The 15,126-nt window shown below is 28.4% G+C and overlaps 1 protein-coding gene across 1 annotated transcript in view; it reads left to right on the top strand.

Moving 5' to 3' along the window:
- Window positions 1-15,126, top strand: part of LOC106680431 (juvenile hormone esterase) — a 16,621-nt gene continuing 1,495 nt past the window's right edge. The window contains exons 1-8 of the mRNA XM_014420146.2: window positions 1-203; window positions 3,739-3,876; window positions 5,259-5,400; window positions 10,175-10,360; window positions 10,546-10,736; window positions 10,966-11,113; window positions 12,101-12,267; window positions 13,501-13,627. Of these exons, the coding sequence (XP_014275632.1) occupies window positions 21-203; window positions 3,739-3,876; window positions 5,259-5,400; window positions 10,175-10,360; window positions 10,546-10,736; window positions 10,966-11,113; window positions 12,101-12,267; window positions 13,501-13,627 (1,282 nt within the window). The 5' untranslated portion in view covers window positions 1-20. The remainder of the gene's footprint in view (window positions 204-3,738; window positions 3,877-5,258; window positions 5,401-10,174; window positions 10,361-10,545; window positions 10,737-10,965; window positions 11,114-12,100; window positions 12,268-13,500; window positions 13,628-15,126) is intronic.

Below are 15,126 nucleotides of genomic sequence, written 5' to 3'. Positions count from 1 at the left end.
GGCACTGATAAGGAGTGACAATGCAGACCTTTCTGTTGTGTGTTGTGGCCTTGGGACACCTGGTGTTAGGGCAGATCCCTCAGGTAACTGTGTCCCAGGGCACAATGAAGGGGCAAGCCCTCAAATCCAGGGATGGGAGGGACTTCTTCTCCTTTACCAAGATCCCTTACGCCAAGCCACCTGTCGGAGAACTTAGATTCAAGGTAAGTACAGTCCAGTATGTTATGATCCGTCACCTTTTCTGTTTGTTAATAGCCAAGTAAATTAAAGATAATTGAAAACATCCCGAATTGCTATAAAGTGTGCTGTTAGTAATTTCCTAGGTATTTTCCCCATCATCTATCGTGGAAATTTCCTCTATGGTTCAGTAACTTCCCTCTTTTAGTATTTTAATTAATTTAATATTTTTAAAGATTGTTTTGTTTGCATATGTAATCTACCCCAGCATTATTGGGAGTCACAAACTGTTAAATAAATAACAAGATTAGAAAGAAATGCTGTATTCGACAATGTTGCCCAAATACATCGGGTGCTCAAACACACAGCATACTTATCAATCCATGATTGGATATATATACAATACATTAATAATGATACGTAAAAACTATTTTTTCCTTCTTCTTTTTTCAGACAATAATCAACTAAACACAATATATTTCAAACATATTTTTTTAACTATTTTATTTTATTTTTTTCTTATATATATTGTTTTCCTCCTTCTTCACACACAAAGCCATGTTACAATTACCCTAAGTTATCATTAAATAGAATATAGAAACAAATCAAAAATAAAATTTCTACAGCAGTTGAACAATAAAAAAACTAATTCATAAATTTAAAAAAACATAGAAATGAATAAATAAGTTAAAACAAAAAAGATTATTTTAAACAAATATTAAATTATAGATACTGAACAGAGGGTGCAGTATTCCCAAAACATCCAAGAAAATGTAAATGAATTAAGCACTATTGTGTTTTAATTTTTGACCTAAAGGCCAAATCCATAAAATACTTAAGAGTGACACTAGACAGTAAACTTTTGTTCAACCACATTCACATTAATATAAAATAAGAAAATACAAACAAAATAATCTACAAAATGCATCCATATTTTAATGAAAAATCAAAATTATCCCCTAGATATAAATTGATACAGACTAAGACCTATCACAACATAGGCCTGTCTCATGTGGAGCTTCATTGATTAAACTAGCTTTTAAAAAACCTACAAGTATTCTAAAACAAATGCCACAGAATTGTTAACAACTATCCATATCTCACAAGAATAAAATGCATTCTGAGCTAAATGTAGACACCATATATGAATACATATACAAATTGACATATAGTCTCTTTCAATCTTGCCCTAATTCTTTAAATCTGGTAATACCAGAAATAGGAAATTATACTATAAAAACAACTACTAAATACAAACATTTTAGGGCCAAACATATTAGTGTAAATACAACTGATAAATACAACTGATAAATGATCTGTATTCTATTTGAAGCAATCTGTATTTTATTTTAATCAATTTGTATTTATTTCTAACGATCTGAATTTTATTGTGTGTGTAATTAATATTTCATATATTAATTAATATCAATATTGCTAAAAACCTTATCCACCGATCCCTTTCTCTTACTAATCATTAATACTACCAGACCAAAATACAACATACTGAATATATTTTATGAAAGGAATATGGTCCGGGTGCGGTCAAAAAAACTCAAATAGTATATTTCCACTATTTGAGTTTTTTTGACCGCACCCGGACCATATTCCTTTCATCTTTACACACGGTCAATCAATAATCTGCCAGTAAATATATTTTACTTAACAACTTCCAACCTAATCTAACATACAAACTCTTAGGCTCTTACATTAACCCTATAACTTCAGTTATTCCTGTCATCAACTCTTCTCGAACTACTTCATCTCTTTTTCAGTACAGTTCCCTTCCTTATATCCTCATCCTTTCTGACAATATACTAAAATTCTTGCAATCTACTATTCCTATCCTACATCTTGGCCTGAAGTTCCACAACCTACCTTTTCTCTAATTTAAAGATCTTATTCCTTTCTGACACCGTTCCAATGTAGTTTACCGGATTCCCTGTTCTATCCCTGGTTGTGAATCTTCTTAAATCAACAAAATAATAAATCAGCTTAAATGCTGTATTTCCCAACACCAAACTTCTATCAATTCCTGTAACCCTTCCACTTCTAAACTCTCATAATACACCTTAACCCTCTACCATTCTTTTAAATTCGACCAATCATCAATTCTTGCTACTGTGTCAAACCATAATGCCTCATTTTGGCATAAAAATGTATCCATTTGCAATAGAAATCCGTCAATCATAAAGTTAAGCTGACATATCTTAAGCCTTAATAAACTACCATAATTTTTCTCTATATTTTGTATTTCAGAAGTTAACTTACCTATTATCCTTCTATATCTTTTATCCGTTTTGTTATATTTATCTCATATTGTCCCCTTATATTTACATTTGTTATTTTATAATTATGAGGAGGAGATGGTTGGGAGTGAGGTCAGAGAAGAACACAAATAAATAAAAATTTATTTATGCTTACTTAACTTAAATACGTTTTTCTATACTTATGTTCTTCACTGATCACACCCCCAACTGTCTTCTCCAATCAAATTAAAAACCAAAAAAAAGCAACTTAAAAATGTTCCACAAGTAACACTAATATGAAGGAAATAATTTTACTTACAAAAGTATGTTATCAATTAACTTAAGGAACTATTTTAATTCAACCTAATCGTACAATCATTTATTTCTATTTTTTATGCTATAGCCATTTCGAGCCATAGCTCTTAAGTTGTTATAAGTTAAGTAGTAATTGATGTCATTGAATCAGATTGTTAAGACTACTTATAACAAAAGTAACAATAACACAAAATCTGAGGTCACCAAATGCTTTAGAACTCAGATAGGTTAAGCAAATTCCAGTACTCACGTAGATCTATCTAAGTGAATATTGTGGCATTATCTAGAGTTAAAGAAATTAATCCTTCCCATAACATACATAAGCTTCAAAGAAGCAAAAGGAACATCTTTTTTTTTCATAAAATGAAATAATTAATTAAATAATAAAAATCTTATTTGTATAATTAAGGAATCGATTTGCTTACAGTACACTAAGATGGTCTGAGTTAATTGTGTAGAGGTAAAAAAAAAAACTGTTTGTTCTAAAAACTTTTTTATTTTAAATTATAGTTATTTCAAGTAAATAAGCAAGTTTTTAATATACATTCTTATTTTATTTTTTTCAAAAACTCCTTTATTTCAATTAATTATTTTATAAACTAAATTTAAAATGTATCAAAAAATTATTATTACAAACAATTCAAGAGAGTTCATATAAATAATTAGTAGGTAAGGTTTAATAAACAATCACTACAAAGTAAATATCGCCGAAAGCTAAAAACCTAGAAAAATCATTCTTTTAAAACAGACTATTACTCACTTCTTATAAATAATATAAGAAATAAGTCTAAAAAACAAAAGTTACTTAATTTTTTTTTTTTGCAAAATTTAACTACAAATTTTAAGCTCAACAAAATGAATAGAAAGGCTTAAATAAAGGTCCTCTTGGAAATTATTGTTTTGGACCTTACTTAAGTTTTTCATAATTATTTTATTTCTTACTAGATCTATAAATATATATTGAAATGTTCTTTATATTTTTATACTTTTTTTCTATTAGATTTCAGAGAAAGCTGATAACTGGACTGATATATTGGACGCAACTCAACGGGTCCCTTATTGTTATCAGCCAAATCAAGGCATATCAGGCATTGTGATACAAGAAGACTGTCTCTATTTGAATATCTTCACACCTAATGTACGTTCATCCTTAAGTCTGTCGAATTCATTTTCAGGCTATAAGTCAGAAATTTGCTTAAACCTGCAAGATAACCAAAATTATATCAATAATTATCTAATTAAGTCAAAGGCCTGTTACAGTACAGATTGGTCATTCTTCCAAAATAGCAGAATTTCCATCCCTAACATTTCAATTCAAAGAAAGTTGTTGTATAATAACAAAAAAATTTGTTTCCAATGCGATGAGTGGAATTATCAAAGAACCTATTGAACAAGATTTTTTCTAAATGAATATAAAGGAACTTGAATTAGAAATATATTGAATGAAATACAATGCAAATATTAAATCAAATACAGTTTTTAAATTTATTTATTTCTGTACTATGTAAGAAGAAAGGAGGTAATGTATTTACGTGGAGGCATCAAATATCTAAGGCCAGCTCTTGTGCTTGCTCACCACCAATCAAATTAAAGAATCAATCTCTAATCCTTTGAAATCTTAAAAGTATTATTACAATATTATATATTACTATGTATGTGTGCCTGCTTCAGGAATGTTCTCTGAAATGCCTAATGGTTTTACAGAAAGAAGAAGAAACCCAAAAATGTAGGAATTTTTTTAAAAATCAATTATATATGAAATATGAAATTAAATAAATTAATTTTTTTAATTTTAGAATACATTCGACCATTTAAGAAGAATGGCCCATACAGGTCATGTATGCTTCTAATCACTCCATTATATTCCAAATATATCAAAACCTCATGAATCCAAATGGGTTCAAGCAAGGTGTTGAATATATATCAATATGGATTCTGAAAGTGAAGAAAAACTTAGCTGTTTTTATCTCCTAAAAACAATAAATATAATAATACATCTATTGACTATCAATATCAGTTTTCAGAATATTAATCCTAACTAAGGATAGTTTAAATTTTGTATAAATCTTTCCCTTTTATTTTTTATTCCTTTTTACTATATCTTATACTTCAGCTCTGTTTTCATGTATTTGGAGTGACTGCTATAGATCCAATATGCAGTACCACGTTTAAAAAGATTTGTAATTTTTTCCAAACAGAATTGGTTTTGTGTGTATGTGCTGGCAATATTTGGTGGCCCTAAATACTTGAACATAACCAAAAAAATATTGACAACTGTTTGATACTTTTTAATCAATTTATTTAAGCACTTATCATTAAAGATTCATCAGGGCTTTATAACCCATCCTGTTAATTTTCATCAACTATTATTTTATCAGCCTACCTTCGTACATCATTGTTGAAGTCAGTTGGTAGAAAATAAATATGAAGTTATTTTTCATTTAAGCAGATGTGATATCCTATAATGGTAATATATTAATACAATTAGGATTTTTTTTTTTAAAGTTTACATATTTTCAGACAACGGGAAAATTACCAGTCATCTTTAGCATACATGGAGGTGGTTTCATGACAGGTTCTGCAGATTATTTTAGCTATGGGAGGTTTTTTATGGACGAAGATGTAGTCTTTGTTGCTCCAAATTATCGACTTGGAACTCTGGGTATGAAATAATTAAATTATTTTATCATGTATATATATAATTCAGTAGTGTAGATCCTTTTTCAGCTCTCATGAGCAATGAATTCGTAAGTCTGGTGTCTCAAATTTCTTAGTGATACCCCTCAAATATTTTGAAACAGTTTAAGATCAAAATGGTGAAAAAATATTGTTTTATATTTTTGTTGGTTCCTATGGAACATCTTGGGCTCTGTGTTTTAAAGACCTAAACTTTAAACTTTTTCAAATAATGCATGAGTTAGGCACAGACCAAATCTAATCTCTATGACCTCTCAACTACCAGGATTACCAAAGATAGTATCGTTGCTCAATTTATTTTAATTTTGTTGGGTGTTAATATAGCCATATTGCTGATGAAGTACTCACATAGCTTCAAAGTTTTACTCTTAATACATGAGAGAGCTATAAGTCAAGGATCTCTTCAGCACCGGTCCAAAACCTGGCTATTATCCAATGCTTATTAAGTAAATTGTTATTTCAAAATAGCCATTTTAAAGTACATTGATTTATCAATTGTGTGCTAAACAGGTTTTTCTTGGTAATATATTATTTATACATATATAGATTTCCCCTAATATTGCTTAATATATATTAGGGAGAAGTAAGATAGATATCTGATGCGAGAGTTTTTGCACAGTAAACAATTATTTTTACATTTTACTTCATTTGCAGTTTATTAAGTTAATAAGAGCATAAAGGAATGTACAATTAATAAGACATACAAATTAATAACTATTAAAGCAATGGAATAAATAAATATGATTAAAATAATATACACTTGAAGTCCGATCAATAAAAAAAAAAAATCAATAAAATGATAATTTACAATTAAAAGAATGTTGAAATGATATTTTAATTAACTGCCTATAAATAGCAGCACAAATAAAGACAATCAGGAAATGGGAGTTTCAATTAGCACCGCAAATAACCAGTACTATCCAAATCAGAATCAAATGGATATGTTCTCACTCACAGAAATAAAGAATTATTTTTTAATAATCATATATCAAATAATAATAAACATTAAATAACAATATTTTATTAACAGATTTCTTTATCAATTCTCTACAATCAAGTATAATTGCTAATTTTTATTTATTTCTTCATTTATAACAACCAGTTATGGTGTGTATGTGCTCATGTTAAAAGCCTAACTCTCTTTATCTATGTGAATGGTTAATTGCTTACAGTAAGAGTAATTTACAACTTAATACATAAATCAAAATTAAATTATTATATTATTTGATGTTTCTAACAGACTTTTTATAACAATGCAACACATGCTCAACGTGAAATTAATTCATTATAGTTAAAATCAACAATAATATATTTAAAACAACAATATTTTAATGTTACTTTACTATTTCACAGTTTATTAAGTGAATAAAAGCACAAAAGAATGTACAATTAATCATAAGTTAAAAAATAGTAGTTCTAATAAGCGCCGCTAGATGCCAGAACCATTCAAGCAGCTGTTTCGGAAGTCCAAATATAGTGAAAAATATTTATTCTCCTTAAATAATAATAGTTCAACTAATTGCTTAAAGAGAGCAGCACAAATCAAGTAAGATAAAAAAGAATAGTTCCAATAACCACCGTAAGATAGCAGCACCATCCAAGCGGCCGTTTCCTAAGTCGAAATCCAGCACGAAAATTTTATTCTGTATTAGGATATTAGGAAGTTGAAGGAGGTTAACAATTTCGTCAGGCTATATAGCGCGGGTTCGATCAGTTGAGCTCCTGTAACTTCCTAATATCCTAATACAGAATAAAAGTCTCGTGCTGGATTTCGACTTCGGAAAGGCTGCTTGGATTGTGCTGGCCTCTTGCGGCGGTTATTAAAACTACTGGTTTTTACCTTTCTTGATTTGTGCTTCTATCTGTAGGCAGTTAGTTGAACTATTATTATTTTATTAAAATAAGCATTTCCTGCTAGATTTCAATTTAAAAATAGCTCCTTGGATGGTGCTACCATCTTACAGTGGTTATTAGGACTAATATTTTCTCCCTTCATTGATTTGTGCTGCTACCTTTAAATAGTTAATTAAACTATTATTTTAACATTTTATATATTGGTCTGAGTTAAAGTGATGTATAATTTTTCAATGATATTTATTTAAGCGAGTTCTTAATTAGTTATATTTACTATATATAAGTAATTGTACACTCCTGTATGCTTTTATTTACTGAATAAACTGTGAAATAGTAAATTAACAATTAAAGATTGGTTTTTTAAATAGATTATTATTGACTTTAATTATTATAAAATAATTTCTCCTTCCTCTGAGTGTGTGTTGAATTGTTATAAAAAGTTTGTTAGAAACTTCAAATGATATAAGAATTTAATTCTGATTTGTATATTAAGTTGTAAATTACTTTTGTTATTAACAATTAACCATTTGCATAGATAAAGAGAGTTAGCCTTTTAATATGTTTTATGAGAACATAGGCACCATAACTGGTTGTTATAAATGACGAAATAAATAAAGATTAGTAATTGTGCTTGAGTGAAAATACGATTAAACTTTTGAAGAAGAGAATTGGGATAGACATTTGATAATCAAATAGTTATTTAGAATATATTTTTATTTGACTTAGGTTATGACAAAATAATTCCTTTTATTTTTTGTGAGTCTATGTCACATTGTTATAATGGAAAAATCACAAATTAATTCTGTTTTTACTACTATGTTTTTAATTAGTTCAATCATGGAAAGTTGAAGAAAATTTATATAGATTATGAGTGATTGTGTGTGATTATGATTGCTTTTATCATATTTTCTGAGTATATTATAATATTCAAAATTTATTTAAAATAAATATAAGGAAATTTAATAGTTTTTTATTTATTCTAAGATCTAAAATATAGCTTTGAAGATGACAAGGTTAAATGAAAAGATTAAATAGATATGAGAACTTTATTTTAAATTATATATAATATTACTTACTCTTATCCCAGGGTGGGTTTACCAGACAATCAGAACACAATGACAACTAAATTTATTGCTACTTTTACAAATATAATTAAATCCTAATTCACGATGTAATCACTTCATTTATAATTGTTATCGTGTTATATTTCTTCTTGAATTAATTTGTACTATAATCGTGTTAGAGAAACAACAAAAGTTGGAAATATTTCAATGTACATACTCAACATAGCAGTAATTCCACAAACTTAGGAAGGCCGCCATTTTGAATTACTTTTTTATAAAGTAATGATGACTTATTATAATCAAATAAGTTCACTATTTTTTTTTTCTTTTAGTCCCAAAAAGCCCCCGCTCCCCTCTGCCTACACCCATGGTTAGCTTGCTTTTTGGTTAATAAAAGAAAATCAACAAATATTAAAATTGATATATAAAATAAAATAAAAATAAAACCTTCTTCTTCTTCTTCTCTCACTATCTCCAGTGCGCTGCTAAGCATGGAGTAGCTACCTCTGACCATCGTGTCCAACGAACTAAAACCACTATACATAAAAAACATATATTTATAAAAAAAAGAGGATATTACAATATATGGCCCAAAAACTTATCATAAATGAAGATGAGTGCTACTTTTTGCTATTACCTACCTATATATAAAATATTCATTAAGAGGAAATATTGTGATTGTGAAAAACCCAAGTTTTCAACATAAAAATATGTTTTAATGTCCCCCGAGTCCGAATATCACCGAATATAAAATTGTATATATGGATATATGAACAGCCAAGCTCTTAAACAACATGTTGTATGAAATTATATATGCTAGGTAGGTATGTGTCTGGTATGTTACAATAACTTTTTTGCTAAAATCAACGAACTGGAAATCCTACTTTATATCATGGATTTTTTACTTTTTTCCATTTTCTCAAAAACAGCCCCAACTATTTTGATTTCATCAATGTGCAGTTAAATGGTCTCTAGCCTGTAATACAACAGATGGGCCTGGTGAATTCAGTTACAACTATTTGATTAATTTTGATATCAAATCATAAATTCAATGTAATGAATGCATTTATTACTGTACTTATTTGTGCATTTGTATGGAAATGAATTTTAGAACTTAAAAATTTGAACAAATTGGAAATTGAAAAATGAACAAATTGGAAAAAGCCAGTTAGTTTAGTCTTAATACTATAGCAGCTTATATACAACATACTGCATTAGTCCACAAGGCAATATCAAAAACAATTGGAGATAATTCTTTGGGACAAGTAAAATAAATTGTTTCTCTTATGACTCATTGAATTGATTGTACCCAGCCAAAGTTTTAACACAAAATTGACAAAAAAAAAAAATCCTTGAGACTTATTCTCTCCCTTGACCTCTCTATTAAACTTTGACTTTTCAGACACTATCAAAAACTTTTAGTTATTAAATCATCAATTATTTCTGTCAGAAAAGTTCTTGTTTGTTTGTTTGGTATGTATTAATATTACTTAATGTAAAAAATTAAAGCTTTGCTGAATCTGTAATGTATTAAAATCTTATACAAGTATAAGGCTTGTACCAAATTTTCACAGAGGTCACTAGTTGTCTTTATAATTCAGTAGTATAGATCCCGTTTCTTGCCCTTAGGAGCAATGGATTTCGACAAGCAAGATGTCAAAAGAAAAGAATTTCCAATCAGCACACAAATGTTGTGTATCCAATGAAAAGACTTTCTTTTTTGTATTGATGCACTAGTCAAAACATATTAGGTACTATATAAAAAAAGTTAGTTTAGACATTATAAATATATATATCTTTTTTTTTTTTTTTTTTATTAAGGATTTCTCAGTTTAGAAGACAACAGCATACCAGGAAATATGGGCCTTAAGGACCAAGCATTAGCTTTGGAATGGGTCTACAAGGAAATTAGTGCATTCGGAGGGGACCCAAATATGATAACTGTTATTGGTGAGAGTGCCGGCGGAGTATCTTCAAATCTTATTTGTTCAGCTCCGAGAACAAATGGTATGTGCTTTTATTTATAATTATTGGCATTATAATTTGGATATAAATACCGAAATCTTAAATTAATTGTAACAAAATCTTTAAAGCCCGAGTTGAATTGATTTTATTTTTTGCTAATGCTATTTTTTATAAAAAGAGAGAAAAAATGGTATCAAGATATACAAGAATCATCAATTTTGTTCCAGGTCTTATCAAAGGTTGTGTTTCCCAAAGCGGAAATAACTGGTCACCATGGTCATACCAGAAACCAGGTGTTCCAAGAGAAAGGGCCTTGAACTTAGTAAAAGCAGTAGGTTGTGACGGAAGTAAAGATTACCTTAAATGTCTTCAAAGTAAACCTATTGAGCAAGTTAGCGACATATCATTGCTGTCTAATGTTAGTATATGGCCATGAACTCTTTGAATTATAGTTTGATCTAATTCATTTACAGTTTTGTTAAACAGTGTATATTAAATTTAATTCCATCAGACTTAAAGGAACATGGATAGTAAGGTCCTTTTTAAAATTTCAATGTTTACAGAAAGACTAGACATTTTTAAAAATATTTGGATCAAATAAAATACAAATGTTTTATTTATGATTATATTTAATTTTTATATTTAAGGTTTCAACAGGTCTGTCTATCATATCTCCAATTCTGGAACCCTCGTCTGCTCCTGGAGCATTGTTGACAGTCTGGCCTCCAGTGGCAAAGAAGAGCTACCCCTGGATCGTCGGAATGACCCAGGATGATGGACTGCTGTTTACATATGGTGAGCTTATGATTTGAATACATTTGAAGAATTTCTCAGTATCCTCATGTTTATTGGTGGATATTAGTTAGTCAGTTCAGTGTTGGTGTTCATCATGGGCTGGGCTTCACTATTATTCATTTGTAAGCAGAAAGAGAGAATAGGTCTGCGTTCATAGAACAACTGTGTTCTCTGAACATAGATTCCTTCCAGTAAGGGTGGGTTTCTCTCACAAGCTGCTTCTCTTGCAAATTGAGACACTAGTATACAACTGATTTCACATGAGAAATATTTATTACAAGTTCCTGAAGTGAAACAGAGCATGTTAATAGAACAAAAAATCATCTCAAACTAACAAAATGTAGTTAATAACATCCATTTGTGCATTTCTGTCGAGGTTCTGCAAAGCCACTAATGCTTGTCTATTTCTGATTAATAACGATAGAATTATTTAAACCAAGGAGGGCATATAAGCAATTTATTTGTTTATGTAAGTTCTTTTTGCTATATAGAGGTTACCCTTCTAAAAATTCCTTGTGCATTAATTTACTATAAACTATTTTTTCCTGAGAGGGTTTAAAATTTGTTATATCAAAATTTGTTACATATGCTCTGTTGGTTGTATACAGGTATATTTTTCAAGGAATTTATTACATAGAGGTTTGGTTCCATCGAGGTTCCACTGCAGTTAGAGTAAAAAATAAAACAACAAAACATTGTTGATCATGTACAAAAGAAAATCCTAATTTATTTAAGGACCTAGTCAATACAAATTTATTCAAAAATATTTCTATTTCGATTTTTGTTATATTTATTTATATTTTATTTATCTATATTAGATTTAATTATATTTGTAAGTATGTAAACTTTTCTACTTTTATAAAATATATCTTCCTGAAGTTCATACTCACATTGGGTACCTCGTCATAGATCCCAACTATTTTTATCTTTTTTTCAAGGAAACCATATTTTTGTAATATTTATATTTTTTTATCGTTATTATTATAGAGTACGAGTACAAAATGAAAAGCCAGCAGGAAATTGACCAATTTATTAACAATTTCAACAATACTGTTATTAGCAAACTCAATTTGGAAAATAAAGTGAATGACTTCCAAAAAATATGGGAGAGATTTTTCACAAGAAACCTTGAACCTTTGAGAGCTATCAGAGAAGTAAATATTTTTTATTTATAAATGAATAATAATGTTATAGGGTAAGCTGTTGTACCTTGATCATAATGTACCTCGGTTCACCCTTAATTTTCTTGACGTATATTGTTATTTAGGCAATAGAACTTTTATGAGAGAAAATTTATTGAGCTGAGTGCAAACAATCCAGAGAGTGGTTGTCCAGGTGCTATTGGCTTTGAGTAAAATAAATATGAATTGTTTAGCACCGTAACAACTTATAGTTTTGCTGTTCATTTTTTTTTTTTTTTAAGTTGACTACTGTGTTTTGGTTTTTTAAAACACATAGTAACTGAATCATTGTTTATTGTTGAGTAATTTGCTATACCACATTTCAATTTTAAATATAACTTAGATGGTGGTTCAATCTAGTACCCTGGATCAAAACAATGTCAATGGTACAGGACTCAATGATCACTGGAATATTTGTATAAATGAACATGAGTACAATTGTAAGCGTAGAAATAAAAATATAGAAGCAATCAATTTTGAAGAGAGGGAATATGCTGTGGTAGGATTTAGAAAAAAGAGTTGTAATGTTAGTATTTTTTGTACAAACAAGGAGTTTCCTATCAAAAGTGTATATATCCATTTTTGGAAAATTATTATTAAACAATGAAATTCAAGCATCTCATGTAGATAAGTTTAATTTCTATTGAAAATGTAATATTTATAACAGCAATTTCACCTGGGAAAAATTTTGAAATTAAGTTAACATAGTATAGCTGTAGAATTTGTTTGTTAAGAAAACATTTATATTTGAAAATTTAAAATATTAACTTTTGATAGAAAACTCTGAATACATATAAAATAAAAATGAAGTTATACTTTATTACAGTATTTTTTTTTTTGTGATGAAACAATAAAATATAAATTTCTGATTAACTATGTTGTTTTACATACATATTTAACTTAAAGTTGCAAAATATTAATTATTCAAGGTACAGTAGAATGTGTAGAATTGTGCGTTATGTTCCAACACTATTGATCATATGTCAAAAAATTATAAATATACATGTTTTTCAATAACTGTTTAATATTTTAATTCTAATTTATGTAGTTTTTAAAAAATTTATAAAAAAAATACAAAAGTTGATAATGATCCAAGGTACAACAAGTTTCCTCTATTATTTTTGTAGTTTGAGATGGCTAGACACAAAGATTATTTGTTCCAAACTGTTCATGGTTTCTATATTTGATGTTTTGTTTTTTTTGCAGTTTTTTACAGAATACATGTTCTTGTATCCAACTTTGAAAGGCTTAAGTAAACAATCTGGACCAACATTTTTCTACAAGTTCAACTATTTTGGAGGCCCACAGTTACCTTTTGTGATTACTGTTCCAAGTAAATGAAATAATTATAAAAAATCTGGTGAAAGTTATTTTTTCTTTCAGTTACAGATATATGATATCTTTTAATGAATTTTGTTAGGTATCAAGTTTAATGAAAATCAATTTCTAATTATTGAGTTTTCTATGAAGAACAAAAATTATAAACAGATTTAGTTGCTCCATTAGCACATTTCAGAAGTATAAGAAACTAATAATATAAGCAGTGCTAGTCTGACAAAGGGGACAAATTTAATAACCAATAAATATGAAAAAATGCATGACTTTCTCATTAATTACTATGAAAGAGACTGGTGGAAAAATAATAATATTCTTAACTTATTCTCGATATTAATTATAATAATAAAGACCTAACGAACCCGAAGGTTCAAAGCCGACACCACCAATCATTCTCTACATACATCCTTTCAGTGATGCCCTTTCAAGCCCAATTCTACTAAATCAATTTTAATATAATCCTCCCATCTACATTTCGGTCTACCCCTCGACCGTTTACCCGTCGGTTCAGTGTCTATTAATATTTTAGGAATCCGCTCGTTACTAAGCCCTACACCCTTAGACGCCTATCTCATACACCGTTATAACATGAATTATATTTACCGGGTGTAGGTCCCTTAATTCAGTGTTGTGTAGCCTTCTAAATTTTCCTGTCAAATCATCCTTTTTCGGTCCTAATATTTTATGTAATACTTTATTTTTGAAAACCTTAAGGTACTGTTCATCTTTTGGTGTAAGTGGCCATGTTTTGCATACATAAAGAACAGTGGGAAGGATAAAAGTTTTGTAAATTTTAATTTTTAAATATTTCGATAGAAGGCACATTTTCGAAGCTAAGCAGTTTCAAAATTGAAAAATCACAAGCATTTCCTGCCTTTAACCTAGCTTTCATTTCCTCATCAATTTCGTTTTTTCTTGTACTGCAGGATCTTCAGCAATATAATATTTAAGCAACTGACATTAAAAATGGGCTTTTGTATCTTAGAGTAAAAATTTAAGAAAAAAAAATAATGAAACTATAAATATCCAATTATAAATTGGAATAAAAATGACTCAATAATAATCAGCAAGAAGAAAAAATCAAATAATGTTTATATAAGTACAACATTTAAATGAATATATACAAGTACATCTAATAATGTTTTATATTAAATGTAAATAAATGAAATGAAAACAAATAAGATTGAACCATTTACAATATCATAAATCTTAAGGTAGCTAACTTCTTATAAAATGAAATAAAAAAGAAAAAACAAAAATGAGCTAATGATAGTTAACAAGAAAGAGCAATTAATGCTTATATGCATACTTGCAAGTGTTAAATGAAAATTAGAAACATCAAATGTAAAAAAAAAAAATATATAAGAAGGCAATAAAAGTTAACTCCTCTAACAAATCATAAATTTTAAGATTTCTTCTAATAATAATAAAATAAAAAAAATTATTGATGAATAATAGAAGAATCAAGCAATAATTTTTATATATATTTATAGATTC

The sequence above is a fragment of the Halyomorpha halys genome, unplaced genomic scaffold, assembly GCF_000696795.3.
Source record: "Halyomorpha halys isolate HHAL.00 unplaced genomic scaffold, Hhal_1.1 Scaffold261.1, whole genome shotgun sequence".
Lineage (NCBI taxonomy): Eukaryota > Metazoa > Arthropoda > Insecta > Hemiptera > Pentatomidae > Halyomorpha > Halyomorpha halys.
The sequence above is the reverse complement of the archived record's forward strand: the minus strand, read 5'-3'. Positions and strand labels throughout refer to the sequence as shown.